The sequence below is a fragment of the Panthera pardus genome, unplaced genomic scaffold (assembly GCF_024362965.1).
Source record: "Panthera pardus isolate Hobbes unplaced genomic scaffold, ASM2436296v1 HiC_scaffold_27, whole genome shotgun sequence".
In the NCBI taxonomy this organism is placed as follows: Eukaryota; Metazoa; Chordata; class Mammalia; order Carnivora; family Felidae; genus Panthera; species Panthera pardus.
Window position 1 is genome coordinate 91,543,657 of NW_026526843.1, and position 20,736 is coordinate 91,564,392.

General features: G+C 41.6%; 1 protein-coding gene and 1 pseudogene across 1 annotated transcript in view; both read right to left on the minus strand.

Moving 5' to 3' along the window:
- OTC (ornithine transcarbamylase) overlaps positions 1-20,736 on the minus strand; it is a 56,461-nt gene that overhangs the window by 20,443 nt on the left and 15,282 nt on the right. The window contains exon 4 of the mRNA XM_019417284.2: positions 12,566-12,653. Coding sequence (XP_019272829.1) covers positions 12,566-12,653 — 88 coding nt within the window. The remainder of the gene's footprint in view (positions 1-12,565; positions 12,654-20,736) is intronic.
- LOC128773899 (thymosin beta-4-like) lies at positions 8,895-9,016 on the minus strand (annotated as a pseudogene).

Sequence of the window (20,736 nt, forward strand, 5' to 3'; positions counted from 1 at the left end):
TTGTCCCACAAGAGAGAACCTTCTGGGAGGAGTCCCATTAGCTGACAAACTCCAGCTGCTGTACTTTTGGGATACACTGCAGTGTTCCCACTAAGCCCACACTCCCCCCAGGCTGTTCCCAGTGGGGGCACCAGAGTTGAGCTCCAATGGGCACTCTTTGCTCCAAGGTCCCCCACTGGCCTGGCTGAGACTTTCTCAGAGCTGTGCTGCAGTCTCTGGTTCTTTATACCCTACTCCCTCCTTCCTCTTCTTTCACTGGGGTCAGACCTGCATCTGAAGGCTCTCCCTGCCTACTCCTGCTTCCTCCCTCCTTGATTCTTCACAATTGTTTCCCCCTACAGATCTCTTGCATGTCTCATTCCATCTTGCAGTCTGCTCCTCCATGAACTTGAACTGACACAGCCCACAATAAATTCCTGCAGGGGCTGAGCCTGAGGAGGTATTCAGCCCTTGTCCCTGCACTCTGCATAGCTATCGGCATCTCTGAAAATATCAGAAAGCGCTCGATATCGTAAACACAAAAATCCACCAAGAAAGCAAGACAATCCAAATTGTAGCCATGAATTCAAACAACACACAGAAAAATAGATGTTATTATTCTCATTTTATAGTAGAAGAACCTAAGACACAAAGAGGTAAAGTAACTTGCCCGTTATCGTGCAGCTAATCAAGTTGGAGGAGCTCATATTCAAATTAAAGTCAGTTTAACTCTAAAGTCCATTACAACACATTGCCTCAATTTTGCACATGAAAACATCTGGAAGGAGAGCCTTGGATCCAGATTTTAACTTTTTTCCATGTGTCAGAGTGATGGTGGTTCCTCAGCTAAAGCTAACAAACTAGCAAGGATAGCCTTTGGCTTAAAATCTTGGTTTCTTATTATTTAAAGGGAAACCCGCAGAATAAAGGCTTCTAACCAGGGGTGCTTGGGTGGCTCAGTCGGTTAAACATCTGACTCCAGCTAAGGTCATGATCTCACAGTTAGTGAGTTTGAGACCCACGACAGGCTCTGTGCTGACAGCTCCCAGCCTGGAGCCTGCTTCAGATCCTGTGTCTCCCTCTCTCTCTGCCCCTCCCTAGCTCACACTCTGTCTCTTTCTCTCTCAAAAATAAATAAGCATTTAACAAAATCCAAAGGTTTCTAACCATTTGAATTTTAAAGAATTCTTTTTAATGGCAAAAAAAAATTGGAAAACCTCTCATGATAGTAGTTAGATGCCCATGCCCTAATACCCAGAACTTGTGATTGTGTTAGCTTAGATGGCAAAAGGAGTTTTGTAGATATGATTAAATTAAGGATCTTGAGACAGATTATCCTGGGGTGGGCCCAACAGAATTACAGTGGTCCTCATAAGAGAGAGGCAAGATGTCGGAAAAGAGAGAAGATGCTAGCCGGGCTGCTGGCTTTGAAGGTAGAGGAAGGCTGGAAAGGGCAAGGACTTGGATTCTCCCCTGGAGCCTCCAGAAGGAGCATAACCCCATGGAACCTTTAGACATCTGACCTCCAGAGGTGTAAGATAATAAATCTGTGTTGTTTTAAGTCACTAAATATGTTAAGGCACCGACAGGAAACCCATATAGATCCACGATAAAAAGTGAAAACTATGTCATAAAAAATATATTCAGCCTAGTGGTTAGCAGCTTGAGTTTATTTCATCTTGAACCTACCAAAATTGAGTATTTAGCAACCCATTCAACCTGCTTTCCTAGCCTCCTGAGATGATTTTTTTTTTTTTTCCAGATGAGCCTGGTAAAATTACATACATAAGTTCTGAAAAGGTATCAAAGTAGTCTTTTGTAGAATTTCTGACAAATCAGCAATTGATAGAAGTTTAAATTCCAGGACCATATAAGGATAAGAATAAAAGTAGGGATGGGGCACCTGGGTGGCTCAGTCAGTTAAGCATAGGACTTTGGCTCAGGTCATGATCTCACGGTCCGTGAGTTCGAGCCCCATGTCAGGCTCTGTGCTGACAGCTCAGAGCATGGAGCCTGTTTCAGATTCTCTGTCTCCCTCTCTCTCTGACCCTCCCCCGTTCATGCTGTCTCTCCCTGTCTCAAAAATAAATAAACGTTAAAAAAATTTTTAAAGAATAAAACTAGGGATAAGAATGTAAAACAACACCTATGATGTCAATAGCGGTGTGGCCAGTTTTGTTGTTAGAATATTAATCAGCTCTGTAATCAATATGCCATTTTATTTATATCTTTTCCTTTTAAAAATGTTTAGAGCATTCAAGGAAATCTGAAATGCTAGGATTATGATTACGTTAAATGTTTAAAAGCATTTGATTATGTTTGCAATTAGTGTTTAAATGGTTGAGGAGACTTGTTTTGTTCATTTGACATGTATTTCATTTATTGGTTAAGTAGTATGTGAATGTTTAAAGAAGTTGTTCTGAAACTTGAACGCGCATCAGAATCACCATGAGGGCTAGTTGGAAAACAGCCAGTTGTGTCTCTCAGTAGGTGTGGGTTGGGGCCCCAAAGAATTTGAATTTCTTTTTTTTTAATGCTTATTTATTTTGGAGAGGGAGAGAGAACAGAGTGAGGGGGGCACAGAGAGAGTGGCACGGAGGATCCGAAGCGGGCTCTGCACTGACAGCAGAGAGCATGATGCAGGGCTCAAACTCCTGAACCAGGAGATCATGACTTGAAGTCGGACGCTAACCAACTGAGCCATCCAGGTGCCCCAGAATTTGCATTTCTAACATACCCCCAGGTACTGCTTATGCTGCTAGTCTGGGGACCACATTTCAAGAACCACAAAGGAATGTTAGCTATTTTATGTTTCAAGGAATGCTAAATGCTTGATAAATTCACGAGACTAATATGTTGGACAGTAACCAAGGTACAAAAAGTAGGTCCATTCCTTTAGGCACAAAAAGCCCCTGGACATTAAAGCATCTATGGGCAAAAGGGAGTGCAAAAAAGCTTGATAGAAAATGTCACTTCAAGGGCACCTGGGGGGCTCAGTCGGTTAAGCATCCAACTCTTGATCTCAGCTCAGGTCATGATTATCAGGGTCTTGAGATTGAGTCCCACTTCAAGCTCCATGCTGACTGTGCTTGAGGTTCTCTCTCCCTCTCTGTGTGTCCCTTTGCTCCTCCCCAGCTTCTGCTCTCTCTCAAAAAAACTAAAAGGGGTGCCTGGGTGACTCAGTCTTTGAGCGTCCGACTTCAGCTCAGGTCATGATCTTGCAGTCTATATGTTCAAGCCCCACTTCGGGCTTGCTGTTCTCAATGCATAGCCTGCTTCAGACCTTCTGTCCCCTTCTCTCTCTGTCCCTCTCCTACTTGTGCTCTGTCTCTCTCAAAAATAAATAAAACATTAAAAAAAGTAAAGAAAATTCCACTTCAATCCTTCCACCACAGAAGCTGATGGTGAAGTGGAATTAATGACACAGGGGAAAAGGAGCCACTCCCAGATTGTTTCCACATTGGAATCACTTTTGGAAATAAAGATGTTAAAGACCTTTAAGTAGACAATTCGTATTTATTTTGCAAATGATGCTGCTTTCTACTTTATGTTTAAAGTTACGATAAATCATAAAGAAATCACCATTCTTAGTTTTCTTCTTCCAAGCTACTAAAGATCTTTAAAAAAAAAAAAAACTTTTCATTGGAAACAATGACAAACCTATACCTAGAGCTGGATTTACGGGCCCATTAATAGTAATCTGGGATTTTGGTAGCTCTCCATCAATTGAAAACCCCAGTTTTAAACGTTGTAAGAGCTGTGTTGTATGTGCTACAAATGAAAGGCTGACAAGTTAAAATACTCTCTGGCTCTATAATGACTTGATTTTTGTCTGTTTTCATTTCCATTGCCTATATAGAGTTCTGTCTGCCTTCTGTTGCATTCCTGCAGTTTTGTAGACAATCTTGGGCATCTGTCAACAACGGTAGCAAAACAGCCTTTGCAAAATCCAGATTACCCAACGTTAAACTTTCTCATACATATCATTTTCCTCTGGAGGTTTGATAGCCAATATTAGGGTTTAAAAATAATCCACAAGTTAAAATATGTATTCAACTTGATTTTACCTAAATGTTTAAAATGTGGTCTATTCCACACCCCCACCCCACCTCCCCACCTTCATCATCTCTTTCCTTACTGTGTAGAACAAGGAGAAACATGGCATAGGACTTTAAATGAAAAGACGACTCAGGAGATAAAATGTTAACATTGATTACTTCAGACTGATGGCAGTATTGATGGTTCTATCTATATTTTTAAATCTCTTTTAGTATTTCCTACCAAAAAGAGTATTACGGTAATAACCACAAAAAACCTCCTATCTTTCAAAAAAGAAAATTCCCTCCAAGCATGATTTTGCAAGTAATTGAAAATGAACTAGAGCTTCTTAGAGCAATGGCTAATTCTTGGCCTTGGTAAAGAAATGAGCAAGATGAGCCTGGAACATCGTGCCCTATCAAAAAGCAAGGGAGTTATCAAAGGCTAATAGAGTTATGTCAAAATGACCCAGTAGCCAATTTGAGGACAGATCACATTGGCCAAATGGGGGATAATTTGAGCACCAATAAGAACAATGACGGCAGTAAATTGAAACCTTCAAATATATTAAAATACATGACTTTACAGAGATACTAAAAAACGGAAGAACATGGACAAGAGTCATAACAAGACCAATTTCAACTCAATGTAGAAGAGAACTCTCAGGTGGTTTGTATAAACTCTCATCAGAACAGTCAGACTGCATCAGAATGAAACAAGATAGCCCAGGGTATAGAGTGCCCTGAGAGCAGATGCTTCCATGCAAGCTCAAGGACAATTTTGAGGAAATGGCATAGAGGCAGCATGAAAAGGATGGCTAATCTAAATAACCCATAAAGACCTTTCTGACTTTGGATTTCTATTATTCTTTGACATTTTTTCCTTTGGTATAAGATCAAAACTTTTTAATGAATTAACTGAAATGCCCAGAAGGCCAAAACAAAACAAAGCAAAAAATACTATAAGCAAAGTCCCCCATGGCCCCAGGAAGGCCTGATGCGGAGTCTGTATGGTCGGGTGAACAGATACGAAAAAGCAAACAAACAAACATAACAAACAACAACAACAAAACAGGAAAAAAAGCCACCAATATATAGTGTTCTGGGCCGGATCTTAAGAGCAAATGTGGATATTGATGAGATGGACAATCACACAACCATCCTGATGCTGTCAGAAATTGAGTTGTTCCTAAACTATTGGAATGTGGTGAATGCATTGCACAAGCCAGAGACAAACATAACTGTGTTCTCATAGGGCCCTGCCATGCATTCTTCCTTTTGTCCTTATCCTGCCTTAAATCGGACGGTGTGCCCCCTGAATTCCAGTTTGTTACCAGTGACACCTCCAATCAGTTGAATAGCTGACTGGCAAACAGTGGGAGGAATTTTTGGCTGTGCATGACACCACTGAGAACTCTGTAATTATTACAAAATGGATTATTTCCTATTTTTATTTTTTAGTGAAGCAGGCCAAGGCCTTAGAGGAGACATAGACTTTATCCCCAATGTAAATTGGTCAAGGAATAAACTTGTTAACAGAGTCTCCCTCCAGGAGAGAGAACATTCCATGTGCTCTGATATCTCTACCCAGGTTATAATTTTAGTTGTGTCAATATAAGAATAATGAGGAAACAAAATAACACCTTTAGCAAACCTAGATGGGCTCCTCTCAAATGGTCTGGTGTGGGAAGAAACCCAGGGATGTTTAATAATTGCCACATGCAATTTACTCATGAAAGCTTCTATAATGGCCAGATTATTTTGACTTGGATATTATGCCTTGTGTTGAGGACCTCGGGGATAAATGGGTAGGGCATGATGGCATTGAGAATGACCTCCTCAAAATGTGCTATAGGAATTTCAGTGTTGGGTCACCGTACGCTGACTAGGGGACCACAGTGAGTGATGTCTCACGTTAAATCAGAGCTTGTCCTGGGATTGAATTAGGCCATAATTTGGTTCAATCAGTATTACTTGAATTTATTCTGTGTGCCTGTCCTTCATAAACATTATCTCATGTATCATCATGTAACTCATTAAGATCAGTATTTGTACCTCCATTTGCTAGCTGAGAAACCTAAGAGTCAGAGGCAACTGGTCTAAACCACAAGACCAATGTGGTACGAGCTGTCACATAAACTGAAGCCCAGCTCTGCTTCAAAGCCTCTGCAGTTTACAGTATGGCAAATTGCCTGTATACTATGAATGGTCATAGTTCATGTTGTGAAGGACTGGCTTTTGTTACCATTCACCCAAGGATATACAAATGTCATGCCTGCTAGCTTTTTGGTGACCTCTGTAAAAATTCATGGAGATATCATATTTCCACTATACACACACACACACACACACACACACACACACACACACACCAATTTCTTAGTTCCTAATTAGGTACCAATATTTTAAAACATTTTTTAGAGCGGGGAGGGGGGAGGGGGAAGGGGAGGGGCAGGGGGAGAGGGAGAGCAAGAATCTTAAGCAGGCTCCATGCTCAGCACAGAGCCTGGCATAGGGCTCAATCTCATGACCATGAGATCATGACCTGAGCTGAAATCAAGAGTTGGATGCTTAACTGACTGAGCTACTCAGGTGCCCCTAAAACGTTTTAGTAAGAAACCTAAGAAAGATTGCCTTTTTCAGGCTTGATATCACTGGTATAAATACCTTTAATAGTAGTATTCCAGCTTTTTAAAAACATTCCTTTCAATATGACAGCGGTTCACTCCACTTGAGGACTGTGTCTCATCCACAAATCCCTCTATAACTTCCAATATTTGAACTGTCAGAATGACAATGATTTGAAAGCTTTCTGCGTTGTTACAGGGGCATGCGGATATGTGATTATGTAGTGGGTTGAATGGTGTCCCCTAAACTCATATGAAGTTCACCTGGAAACTCAGAACGTGACCTTGTTTGGAAGTAGGGTCTTTGCAGATGTAATTGGTTAAGATGAAGTAATACTGAGGTAGGGTGGGCCCTACATCCGGTAATGGATGTCCTCATAAAAAGAGGAGGGGATACACAAAGACATACAGAGAAGCAGCCCACCTGACGGTGGAGGCAGAGTTTGGAGTGATGCAGCTACAAGCCAAGGAACACCAAGGAGGGATTCTACCCAGAGCCTTCAGAGAGAGCATGGCTTTGCTGACACATTGGTTTTGGACTTCTCGCCTCCAGAGCTGTGAGAGAGTAAATAATCTCTGTTGTTTTAAGCCACTAAGTTTGTGCTCGTTTGTATGGCAGCCCTAAGAGACTAATACAGTGGTTTATGCTGCTTTTCCTTTCTACTACTTTTCCATTGGTAGAACACATTCTAGCGATTGCTACCATAAGTAAATTACAGCTATAGGGAAAGTGAGTAGAGTGGAACCAGCATCACGTTGTTGGGTTCTACAGGAAGCCTTTCGTACTCATGGTTCCTGCAGCTGTATGACTAAGTGCCGTATTACAGTGAGATGACTGTGGAGCTATTATGCCCCTTTCACTGATGGACTCAGAACATTAGGCATAAACAGCTGTGATTATGGAAGAACGAGAAAGCCCTGAAACTGGAGTGATAATGCCCCACTGCTGTTGCTAAGTTCCATCCGATTTCAAACTTCTGAAGGATGCATCATCTCAGTCATGCTAAGGTGTCACTTCTGGTGTCACATCTAAAAGGACAAGCCCACAGTGAAGGGAAAAATAGACTAGCCAACTCTTAACCCCAGGAGAGCACCAGAGAATTGACACAATCTGAAAACACCCTCACAGCTGAAGTAAATTCACCTGAGAAAATACGTATCTGTTGTGTCTTCTGGTATGTTACGGGGTGGGAAAGGATTGCTGAGAGAGACTTTTCAAAAGAGGGAATTGAGCAATGCTTGATTCTCTCTGATGGGTGCTTGGCCCTACAGGGATCCACACTGAACTGAGGAAACAGTTCAGATCTTGAGGCTGTCCTCCTATGGGTGCAATATGTGCTCCCTTACCAGTTAGGGTGCATCTAGGTAAAGGATATTTAGCAAACTCCAGAAGAGATGAGAGCTCAGTTGTGCAAAAATGAGCTAACACAGCAGTTCTGACATGGCTGTCTTCGAAAGGCCTACTGACAGGGCTGGCCCTCAGCTGGCGTCTGGGAACTTAGACTTCGGGAGGGTTTCCACCAGTCCTAGAAATAGTAAGGATGGTCCACTGCCTAAATTGTATAAACACTATGGATGATTTTGAACACTTCCCTTCCTCCTGGGAGTCCAGAACTTGGGTTTATGCTAGGCTGAGGGTGCCACGCAATCTAAAGTAACCCCCACGGATGACCCTGCTTTTGCTTCGTCCTAACACTCATCCCAACCTGCTGGTCTCGTCACGCTTTCCTTGTTTTAGTGAAAGCCCCCTCCCTCTAGAGTATAATTTCCATGCAAACAAGGATTCTGTTTGATTTGACCAGCGTTTCATTCTCAGTGCTAAAACAATTCCTGGAAGAAAACCTAGGCATTCAAAAAATATTTTTGAATAAACGAATAATTAAATCATTTGACTAAATAATTGACACTTTGGAAATTGCACTTAACAGCCTTCGGGAGGCTAGCCCAGTTTTGCCTTTTTCTTTTCTGTTGCCACATTCACTGTATTCCCCCTTTGGTTCTTCTCTCACCAACGGGCGGTCACTTTTTTTGTTTTATTCCACCGGGCCCCCAAAGTAGCCAGACAGGCGGACGGAGAGGCAAGGCCATCAATCAGTGTCAGGTGTGCACTGTTCTCTTGATTTGAAAAGGCCAGCACTGTCATTTAAACATCATCCCATCTCTTCGCATCTTACAAAGTTTAACTTCGACAAAAAGCAAGGAGAGGCAATTGCTATGGATTTCACGGTGCATATTGGCAGGGTAGATGTCATTAAGATTCACTTCCTTGCTTCTCCTGTTCAATTGCTTCTGTGAAAGGCAGTGGACTTCTGTCTTCTTCAGTTTAGATTCATTGAATTTCGGAATCTCAGCCATATCTTGTTTGTCAGATATTTTGGCAGAGGAAGCAGGAACGGGGTATACAGAAGAAAGTCAGATGCCACGGTAGCTACCCTGCCCCCCTTTCTGACATCCCCGCCTTGCATTTCAGCCTCTTCTGTTTATTGCGCTATCCTCAGTCTCCTTGTACCTAAGTGTTTCCTCCTGCCCTTCCCTAACTGTGCCTGTCCACAAGGTTCAGCCTTCTGCAGTTCTCCCACAATGCAGTTCTCCCACAGTCAGTTCTACCACTGAGCTTATAGTTCTATTTATCCAGCATTCAACTTCCCCCAAGGTCTATCTCCAGTGGCCTGTGGACATTCATATTGGAAGTTCAACCTTTAATGCAATATGTCTGATACCTAATCTAGCACCCTCTCTCCAAAGCAGACACTCCTTTCATTTTTCTGCTTCTGCTAATGTATCCACAGATATTCTAAGAATAACCAATGTGAAATCATTTTGCCTCCACTATCAACGTACCCTTCACAATCGGTTATCATGAAACCATAGAAATATCTTATTAACTGTCCCTTCCTTACCATTCCTTTAACTCACACACTAGCACAGTAGATTAACAGCACAACAGCCCCGGATTACTACACAACCTTGTAATTCGGGGTTTTGCAAAGTGTGGTCCAGCCACCCAGGCAACAGAATCATCTGAGGGGCTTGTTGAAGTATAAATTCCTCAAAACTATCTGAGCTCTCACCCGCAGAGTTAGAATTTCTGAGTCTGGGCCCAGAATTCTGCATTTGTCTGCATTGGGACACGCCTCTGTTGAAGGCCTACCACTTCCTAATCTAATATATTTGCATGCACTTGAGAATATAAATTGGGCCTTGAGGATCAGAATTCCCTCACTTTATAGAAAAGGAAACTACGATCTGGGGAAGTTTTCACTTATGACTCACAGTAGGTAAGTGGCAAAGCTTGGACTAGGTCTCGAGCCTTGTGATTTCCAAGCCATGCCTGACTGCTAGCCTTTGAAAGGCCTGCGTGGAAGGTTGGCCCTTGGATGGCATCTGGGAACTTCAATTTGGGGAGGGTTTCCAGGACTGATAAGAGTGGCCCACTGTGCCTAGAATGTTTTTGTTTCTGTTTTTACAAACAATATGGTTTAAAGTGAATGCCCGCTTTCCTTCTGAGAGTCTGGGTTTGGGTACATGTCAAATGTGTGACCAGCCTCCAGTGAAAATCCCGGGTACTGAGTCTCTAAGGAGCTTCCCTGGCTGGGAACATTTCACACCTGTTGTCACAACTTGTTACTAAGGGAATTAAACGGGCCCTGAGTGATTCCATGAAAAGGACTCTTGGAATCTTGCATCTGGTTTCCCTTAGACTTCGCGACATGTGCCTTTTCAGTTTGTTGATTGTGTTTGGTGTACTTTCACTGTAATAAGTCAAAGCTGTGAGTGTGGCTGCATGCTGAGTCCGTGAATCCTCCCGGTGAATCATCGAACGGGGGGTGATGCTGGGGACCTCAAGACACATAAGTCAATGCTTTCCATAATGTATTTCACCGTCTCTCTCCTGGATTATATATGAGAGGCAGTAGGGGTAGCCAAAATAGCATGGCCTTTAAAAAAAAAAACCAAAACAAAACGTGATTTAAATGCTGACCTCAGTGCGAAGCTCCATTACTTCTCTAAGTCATGGTTTTGTCATCTATAAAATTGGACCAATAATACTTAATGTGTAAGGCTTTTACAAAGATTTAGAGATAATGTACAAGAGGGCCACCCTTTAGGGAGGAGCTATTATTTTTATTCAGAGTCTTTTGGGTAAGAAGGAATGATCAGAATGAATTCTATGGATCCACTTTTATGTATCCATATAGCCACGTAGCAATGGAACTAATTACAGAGACTAAAAGGTCCCAATTATGTTGGAACTTGTGAGCAGATTGTTGTTCTCGGGATCTGCGTAGAGCTCCTCTAAGGACTTGCATGGGAATTGTGGTGTGGAGAGCAAACACAGCAAAGAACATGTTTATACTCATTCTCAGCTTTCAACCCACGCTTGGTTATTTGTCTCCTGCTTTTGGGCTCCTGCCCACTCCACTCATTTCCGGGTCCTGAACTTTTTCTGGCTGTCAGTCTGCACCCCTTAACTCTTTATTGGATGTTCAGCTGTTCCTCCAAGTTTATCCTTTTTGCAACCACTACTTCACACATGACTTACCATCATTCGCTTGGTTCTATATGGAAGATCCCCACTGAAACTTCTCCCCGGATGTGCCCCTGGCTTCATCCCTTAACCAGCTTGTAATATTTGCTTAGGAATGAAGTATAGGTCACTTTTGTGGAAGCAGAATTATTAGGCAAATGTAATCCCAGTCAGCGGCAGCATATTTGGAAGAAAAACTTGTTTAGGTTTATTTATTCTTTTTGTTCCATGCATCCAGAAGATGAACACAAATGCTTCTTAATACTAACATTGTCCTATCTGATATAATATCGCTAAAAGGTCTAAAGATGAGTTATTTCAAATCTAGCAATTCAGAGGAGGTAGATTCTCCAGTACATACTAGGGTAGCTTCCATAAAAAGTAGTGTTGCAAGGACACTTTATGGCATATCATTTTCGGGAAAAAGTCATTAGTCTTTGATATCAAGGGTGAAATATTTAAACAAAGACATTTGCTCTGTAGTTCTCATTCAAACATGCTATAATGGTGACAGCATTTCATGGGGAGTCGGGGGGGGGGTCTATATTTCAGTCTTCATAATATAATGGTTAAGAGACTTTTCCTACCTCTACTTCTATCTAGATAGGGGTGAGCTACTAGTGCTTGACAATAGAATGTGTGTGCAAGTGATTGTGTCACTTCCCTGCTAAGGTGAGTTTGAAGCAAGTATCCCATCTCTATACTCTCTTCCCCTAGCTCCTGGCTGGATGTAGACACCCAGGATGACCTTGGACACCACACATTGAAAATGGTAGAGCCATTCTCATTTGGAGTCCCTGAAAAGCCACATAAATAATGAATATTTCCCTCTTACTAAGTTACTTACTAATGGCTAACATCCACACTATGTTAGCCATTGACATTATAAAATTTTTGTGTCATAGTAGCTAGTACGTTCCTAATTGTTGCACCTCTTTATGCCAATCTATTTGGTTTGTTATAGGATTAAATAAGTTAAAACAATGCCTAGCACATAATAAATGCTCAGTAAATGTTAGCTGTTAATATTATTACCTGCTCTGATGCTAACTAGTTAGTTATGAGTCACTGAACATGTCAGTTTCCCTGGACATCTGTTTCTTCAACTGTAAAATATGAGTCACACTTGATGTTTTCCAAGTTTCCCTAAGTTTGACATTTTTATAATCAGAAACCTCTTCAAATTGCTAAGGAAAAGAAAATTATCTTAACCCATAGAAACTGACCAGAGGATGAGGAGAGAGGTATTCAGAGCATCAGGTAAAGAGAGGAGGAAAACGGAGAACAGTACAAAGGATGCTGAGGGGGAAAAACCTTATTTAAAGAGAAGCATATTTCCTTTTTGAAATTTATCAATTCTGAAATAAGCTTTGAAGGGAAGAAGATTTACAAACCGAGCTGTGTCCGTGAGACTTTCATTCACACCCAAATGAATATCTTGCGTGGTAAGAAAACAAGGGTGTCCTCCCAGAAGTGCAAAGCCTACAATAAAAGAAAAAAGGGGGGGAAAGCATTTTGAAAAAGAGAACTAAAGTAGAAAACAACATTGGGGTGTCTGGGTAGCTCAGGTTGGTTAAGCGACTGACTTTGGCTCAGGTCACGATCTCATAGTTTGTGAGTTCAAGCCCCGCGTCGGGCTCTGTGCTGACAGCTCAGAGCCTGGAGTCTGCTTCGGATTCTGGGCCTCCCTCTCTCTCGGCCCTTCCCCTGCTCATGCTCTGTGTCTCTCTGTCTCTCAATAATAAATAAACATTAAAAAAAATTTTCAAAAAAAAAAAACCAGAATTATAAGGAATTGGCACCATCTCAATTGAAAAGTCAAAATTTTTAAAGCTCTCTAATGTCTCTGCTAGGAAATTCCCAGGCAGAGCAAAATGAGTGACTGCGAGAGGTAGATAAAATTTTCTGTAAAGACACTCAACTCTCCTTCAGATGGGGGCCCATTTATCTACCCTGTTGTTCAGAACCTTTCAATAATGGGGCATTGTTCCCTTCTGGAGGCTATGCTTGGTTTTGATTCTTTAAAATGTATAATGATGTCCATCCCAGAAAATGGAAAAATAAAATGTAGTGTGGGATATCATGGATTCCAATGGAATACTACTCAGGAATAAGAAGGAATGAACTCTGAATACAACATGGATGAACCTCACGACAATTATGCTAGGTGAAAGAAGCTAGATACAGAAGAGTAGATAATGTATAATTCCATTTATATGAAGACATAGAATAGGCAAAATTACCATAGAGTGGCAGAAATTAAAAGAGTAGTTGCTTCTGGAGAAGGTGATTGTCGAGGAAGGAGCACTGGTGAACTTTCTAGGGTAAGAGGAATGTTTTAAACTTTGATAGAGTTAGTAGGTTTATAAAAGTTGAGGCGTGCCTGGGTGGCTCAGTCGGTTAGGCATCTGACTTCGGCTCAGGTCATGATGTCACGGTCTGTGAGTTCGAGCCCCGCGTCAGGCTCTGTGCTCACAGCTGGGAGCCTGGAGCCTGCTTTGGATTCTGTGTCTCCCTCTCTTTCTGCCTCTCGCCCCCCTCTCTCTCTCTCAAAAATAAATAAACATTTAAAAAATTTTTTAAAAATTGAAAATAAAGTATGTAGTTGCTTCTGAAATGGAATGAAATAATTCTATTCTACCTATTTTATGCTAGTTAAGAGTATTCACTTAAATATGCCCAGACTAGGATTTTAGCTAGAGGGTACTATGTTCTGACTCGCGATGACTATTCCCAGAGCACTACCATGTCCTAGCACTTTATAAACATTCTTCCATTGAAAACTTTACTCTAATAGGAGCACAGTAGATATTATTATAAGAACTTCATAGACAAGGGTTCTGAGAGTCAAGAGTTTAAAAACTTGTTCAAGATTGTTTTTAAGAGCCTATGTATAGCCCCAGGGCTTGCCATAGGGGAGCCAGCCCCTGAGCTAACTTACAAAGGAATTTGCAAAGACAAGACAACATAGTGGAACTGGACTCCGTCTTCTTCATCTGGAAAATGAGGCAATTTGCCTAGAGCCCTTAAGATCCCTTGCGGATGTGATGTGCTACATCCCAGGTAGAATCAGAGAACATGAAACACGCTAACAATCTTACTTGGTATGGGTCCTGTAATAAAGAGTCTGACTGAATTTATGATGTTTAACTGCTACCAACTTTCAAGCCAACCACCACTCTCTCTTCTCCTTCTGCCCTGTACCTAGGCAAGCTGGTAAGAATGTACAGACACTCCTTCCTTTGGCGCTAGCGGGAGGTTCAAACTAAATAAAACCTGGCCAGTGCATGGGAATCTTCACCCCAGCCCCACCTCCTAACCACAAAGCCCAGGACGGTATCATTTTTCCATACTCTGATGCCACTTTGAGACCAGCATGGGAGTCAGTCCTGCTCTACCCAAGAAGCCACATTATGTGATTAATAAACCTTTTCATACCCTCTTGGTGCTTGTGTGGCATCCTCACTGTCAATAATCAAACCAAATTTTTGTGGAGGGCACGTTTTGCCTCTGTGGAGTGACTGCACTAGGGCTTGGCATCACAGCATCGTTCTGAAATTTATGCATTCATTCTACAAAATGTGCCTGGTGCTATTCTAGGTACTGGGAAAAGCATTATAAACAACAGGGTACAAGTGCCTGCTTAGAGTGAACTTACATTCCAATGGGGAGAGAGATAAGTAATAAATTGAATGAGGAGGCGCCTGGGTGGCTCAGTCGGTTAAGTGCCTGACTCTTGATTTTGGCTCACGTCATGATCTCGTGGTTCATGGGGTCAAGCCCCACATCAGCACAGAGCCTGCTTGGGATTCTCTCTTCCTCTCTCTGTGCCCCTCACCCATTCATGCACCCATGCTCTTTCTTTCTCCCTCTCTCTCTTGCAAAATAAATAAATCAACGTTCAAAAAATAAACTGAGCACTGGGTGTTGTATGGAAACCAATTTGGCAATAAATTTCATATATTCAAAAAAATAATAAAAAAATAAAAAAATAATAAAACATAAACTGAATGAATAAATGAAGTATGTTGTATGTTAGATGTTGAGAAGTGCCATAAGAAAAATAGAACAGGGAGGGGAGATAGGGGATATAAGGCATGAGTTGTAATTTTAGTATGGTCAGGGAAGCCACACTGAAACACACCAAACAGTGGAAAGAGCATGTCCTGAGGTCCTCAGGAAGGGTCATGACTGCCGGGTTCAGGGGACAACAAGAAGGTTGGTATGGAAGGTACAGTGTAAGGAGGAGAGCAGTACAAGTTGAGATTGCAGAAGGAAGGTAGAAGGGAAGAAACAACTTTGACTTGTCTGAGTAAGATAGAAAGCCATGGGAGGATTAGAGCAGAGGAGTCACATGATGGACTTATGTGTTAATATAACATCTGTCGTGGGGCAAGGGTGGAAGCAGGGAGACCTGTCACTAGACCTGTCTGCAAAAACCTGGGTGAGAATTGATAGCTTGGACCAGGATGGTAACTGCTGAAATGATGACAAAGTGATTGGATTCTTGCTATATTTTGAAAGCAGAGCCAGCAGTCAACTGAACACCTTGCTTCATACCTCACTGGAAAATGTAGCAATCAGAGAACTTCTAGATTCCACCACCCTGCCTCCCTACTTGCCAGCATCTGTACCCATATATTCTACTTCCCTTCCTCTTAAGCATAGATGAACTTGTCATGCCCCGCCTACTAGAAGCCACACCCCCTTGTGTACTCAAGAACATTGCTGTAGTAATTCTTCCCTTTCTCCCTTACACTACCTTCATTGTGAATATGCTATTCTCATTTCTATTCTCATTTTTCACGCATTCGAAAAAGGCACATTTTCTCGTCCCTATTTCCCCCTGCTAAGTATCCCTTTAACTGTTTGCTCCCTTTGCAGCAAAGCTTTGTTTTGTCTTTCTCTCTTCAGTTCTCTTTTCTCATTTCCCTCCAACCTATCCCCATAGAGCTTTGGCTCCCCTCCCTCCCAACACTGCACCAAAACTCCTCTCACCAAGGTTACCAATGATACATCAGGTGGCTATTTCAGTTCTCATTTTTCTTGAATTAGCAGAAACAAAGTTGTTCACCACCTTCTGCTTGATAAACTTTCTTCAAACACTGTCCAGGACACCACACCTTCTTGCTCGTTCTCAATCTCCATTGACGGTTCCTTCTCTTTTCCTGGACTTCTTAACGTTGATGTGCTCCAGGGCCAGTCCTTGGTCCTCTTCTCTCAATCTATACTCATCCCCTCTATAATCGTATCCAGTCTCCTGGCCTTAAATACCATCTATATGCTGATGCCTCGCAAATATCTCTAGGGCAAATCTCACTCCCGTACTCCAAACTAATAGCCAACTGCCTTTTCATCGTCTTTGTTCACGTGTCCAATAGACATCTCAAACTCAATGCTGCCAGAACTGAACTCTCAATGTCCCCCTCTCTCCTGCTCCACCTGGTCCATCCTGCTCACAGTTGCTCAGGCAGAAACCTTGAAGTCATCCTTAGTGTCTCTCTCTTACCTGCTACATCAGAAATCTTATTGGCTGTCCCTTCAAAATAGATCCAGAATCTGTCCCTCTTACCCCTTCCACTGCTGCCACTCTGGCCCTAGCCTCCATGTATTATATTCCACTGCTTCTGTCTTGTCTCCACCCCCAATCCCTGCAGGTTGTTTTCCATAGAGCAGTCCGAGAGAGCCTTTTAAAATGCAAGTTAGATCATGTCCCTCTGTTCAAAACCCTGCAAAAATTCCTCATTTCACTCAGAGTAAAAGCCAAGTCCAAATAAGGGAGTACATGTTTTGCCCTCAGTTCCAGGAACATTGTTCTCCTTCTTTCCAACACATTGTATCACCCACTTATTTAGTATGTCTATCGTTTATTGTCTGTGTCCCCGCTAGAACATAAGCTCCAGGAAGGCAGGAATTTTCCTCTGTTTTGTTCACTGGTGTATCACTTTCGAGAACCTAGAATAAATGCTGGTACATAGTAAGTGCTCAACAAGTACTTACTGAATGAATGTAGGAGGGATTTTGACTGCAAACATCTAATGCTGTTAACAGAAAGAATGGAATTTTCTATTATGTGTGAAGTGAGCTAATGGAATTGAGTGATGATTATAATCACTAATCACTCTTGAGTACTAAATCTGTTTCTATATAGGGAACGTCACCTAAGCAAAGGTGAATACTGCACATTCATCAAGAACGTCTTCCTTGTGCACCTACTATGTGCCTCGCACAGAGATGAATGTCGCTGAGGGTTGGAGACTATGGAGGGAGGTTTCAGACAAAGTTTAAGACCTCCTGGCAGGTCTGCTCCAAGTCATGCTGTGACTAGAAGTCATTGTGCTATAACAATGCAGGATTGGGTTCCTGCCTTTTCATCTCTGTCTCTGTGCTATAAAGAAGATTCACATCAAGCCTGGACTGATGAGGTAGGGGTAGGAAGAGGGATTATAAAAACATTAAGAATAGGAGTCTGAGCCTTCAGCACTTCTCAAAGGAGATGAGATGGCGCGACATTGCTTCCGAGAAGGAATTTCCTCTGCAATTGTGGTCTCTGGTCACAAAGGAACCTCAGAGCCCAGTGTAAGAGCACAGCTCAAGCATTTGCCAGCTCACGGGACCCGGCTGGTGATAAGCGCTTCAGGAGGGGGTCAGAGGTTCAGAGAAGCCTCCAGGAGCTGCCGTTGCTGAGGAGAGGAGGGTAGAGGGACAGGGCTCTCCTTTCTCTTTACCCTTCATCCAGAGAAGCCTGCTTTGATCTGTCATTTGTTCATGCACTCAAGTTGGATATTTTTGGACAAAGCGTTTCTTCTGTTAATATCTTAATTTCTTCCTGGGAAAATAAGACTACATCTGATTTTGCCCTTTTCCTCACAGATCGCTGCAAGCTTTGAAAGAAGGGTATAATTAGAATTCATGCACTGGAAATATGAGGGCTCTGAGGGTTCTTGCTGGTAGAACTAAGGCAGTCGTGAACCTCTCTGTGCTTTACTTTCATACCTGCAGAATAGCATCACATTTTTTATATTGTCACCTTTATATTGTCACCTTTATATTTGTAAAGATGATACATTTGAAATAGCTTAGAAAGTGCCAGCTTCTATGTCACCTTGAAAGTGAGATACCAAAGTTAAATAATGAAAAGAACCATCTCTTAGGATGCCCTGTGCATTTTTTTTCTATCGGCTACTGCACTTACCGAGATTAATAAATGTATCCGTCTATCTGCTCAATTAATTTGCAATAAAAGAATATAATCATCAGTAGGCACACAGGAGAATTGTGCAGCTTGCCTGGCAGGCATACACAAAAGAGTGGATGAGGAATAAATGATCTACAACTACACACAGCGACGTTGGTACATCTCACAAACATAATGCTGAGCAAAAGAAACCACACACAAAAGAACATATGCTGAATGATTCCATTTATATAAAGTTCGAAAACAGGCAAAGCTAATCTGTGATGTTAGAAGCCAGGATAATGGTTACCCTTGGGTAGGGGGAATGGCAACTGGAAGGAGATACAAGGGAGGTCTCCGGGGTGCTATTAATGCCCTATTTCTCTATCTGGGTATTAATTACAAGGATGTGTTTACTGTAAGAATTCATCGAACTACATGTGCATAATGATTTGTGCACTTTTCTATAAGTGTTTTACACTGAATAAAAAGATTACATGAGCAATTAATATGGCTTAAGTTGGGTGATGAATTTTATTCTGTTCCCTCAGATCAGCAGAAATACTGTTGTATCTCTGCAACTCAGGCTTGGGATAGGATCCTCAAGGACTTTCCTATGAGGAGACTGGCACAAATCTGGGGCGATAATAGACAGTGTTAATTGCATCCCATTTTCGTTCTAAATACCAAGATAACATGAGGCTCCTGGGTGGCCCAGTCAGTTAAGTGCCTGACTTCAGCTCAGGTCATGATCTTGTGGTCCGTGAGTTTGAGCCCCACATCGTGCTCTGTGCTGACAGCTCAAAGCCTGGAATCTGCTTCAGATTCTGTGGCTCCCCCCCTCTCTCTGCACCTCCCCTGCTCATGCTCTGTCTCTCTCTGTCTCTCTCTCTGTCTCTCTGTCTCTCTCTCAAAAATTAAAAAAAAAAAAATTAAAAAAAATTTAAATACCAAGGTAACAGGTTTTGATGGAAAATTGTGCCGAAGGGCAACTCATAAGATGCATATATACATTATAAAAATACCCTGCCATGGTTTTGGTTGAGGTTTATTGTTTCTGTAAGCATTTAAAGCAACTACTTACTCTGATTCTCCTACTGTTGAGTTTGGCAGGATGCCATATACAATTAGACCCATGGATACTTATTGAGGTTAATGATGAATACTCTGTGAACCATAACTTTTTACGGTCACGTGTTCCTTTTCTCATGTATTCGTCATAACAGGTTGCAATTTTGTGCACGTTTCAGAGCACTTCTGTATGGGAAGCCATCATTTAACAAAATGCTTAATGCCATCCACAGAAACAATTTTGCTGGAACAAAACATGATAATTACCTGTTCAAATTAAATTAGATATTAAAAAAATACATTTAATAATAGCTGCCGATCCTCGGTCTGCCATTTATTAGCTGTGTGTCTGTGGGCCATTTGCTGAACCAGTTTCAGACTATTTTCTTCAATGGTCTTACCCTCACGGAATTGTCGTAAGGATTAAGTGAGATAATCCATGTAATTAATGTAGAGCATTTGGCACAAGGTCTGCACCCAAAGGCTTATGAAGTCTTCACTCTTGGTTTTATTAATAGCTTAACTACCATATAATATATATGAGTGGTAAAACGGATCAGTTATTCGGGGACATTTGATATCAAAAATAGCATTTGAGCAGAGAAAAGCTGTATAAAACACCAACAGCTAAGAAAAATTAATTTAAAAAAACTTAAAATTGATAAATGTCCATGTACTAATCAATTATTTTGATGACTTCAAAAAAGAACACCTCTCTTAAGTTCTGACAAAATAAACTCTGCCCAACTCATAGAGGACCGCTGTTGAAAAGGAGCCGAATTTGAGAATTATTGACTTGTTTATGCAATATTCATTTTTCCTTTGCTATATGTCAGATGTCAACATATTTTGTAAAGGGGCCATCTTAAAAGAGCAAAATGTTCTCATCTGTTTTCTTCCTGGGACTTAAAGACCAGGTGACACCTTACGTGTTTCCCCTCACCCTCCTTTCTTCAGTCAAGGGGCAAGGGGAGTGCATTAGTAAGAACAATGAAGTTTAGATCTGAATCCTGGTGCTCTTTGTTAAGTAAGTGAATTTACCAAGTCACTTAATCCCTTTGAACTTTATTTTGTTACATATTTGATGAACCTCATTACTGGCCATTACAAGGCAAGTATTGCATGAAGTAGTTGTTTGCTTCTAAATCCTAGAAAGCTCTGATACTTGTAGATGGGATGAGCTATTTGAAGAAACAACCAATGTTTTTGTTTGTGGTTCCTCCTACTTGATCCTATCCATTTGTCCATTTGGGCAGTCGTTTTATTGATTCAGGGGAGGTCTGATAAAGCAGAAATGCAGAGAGAAAGAAAAGAGGT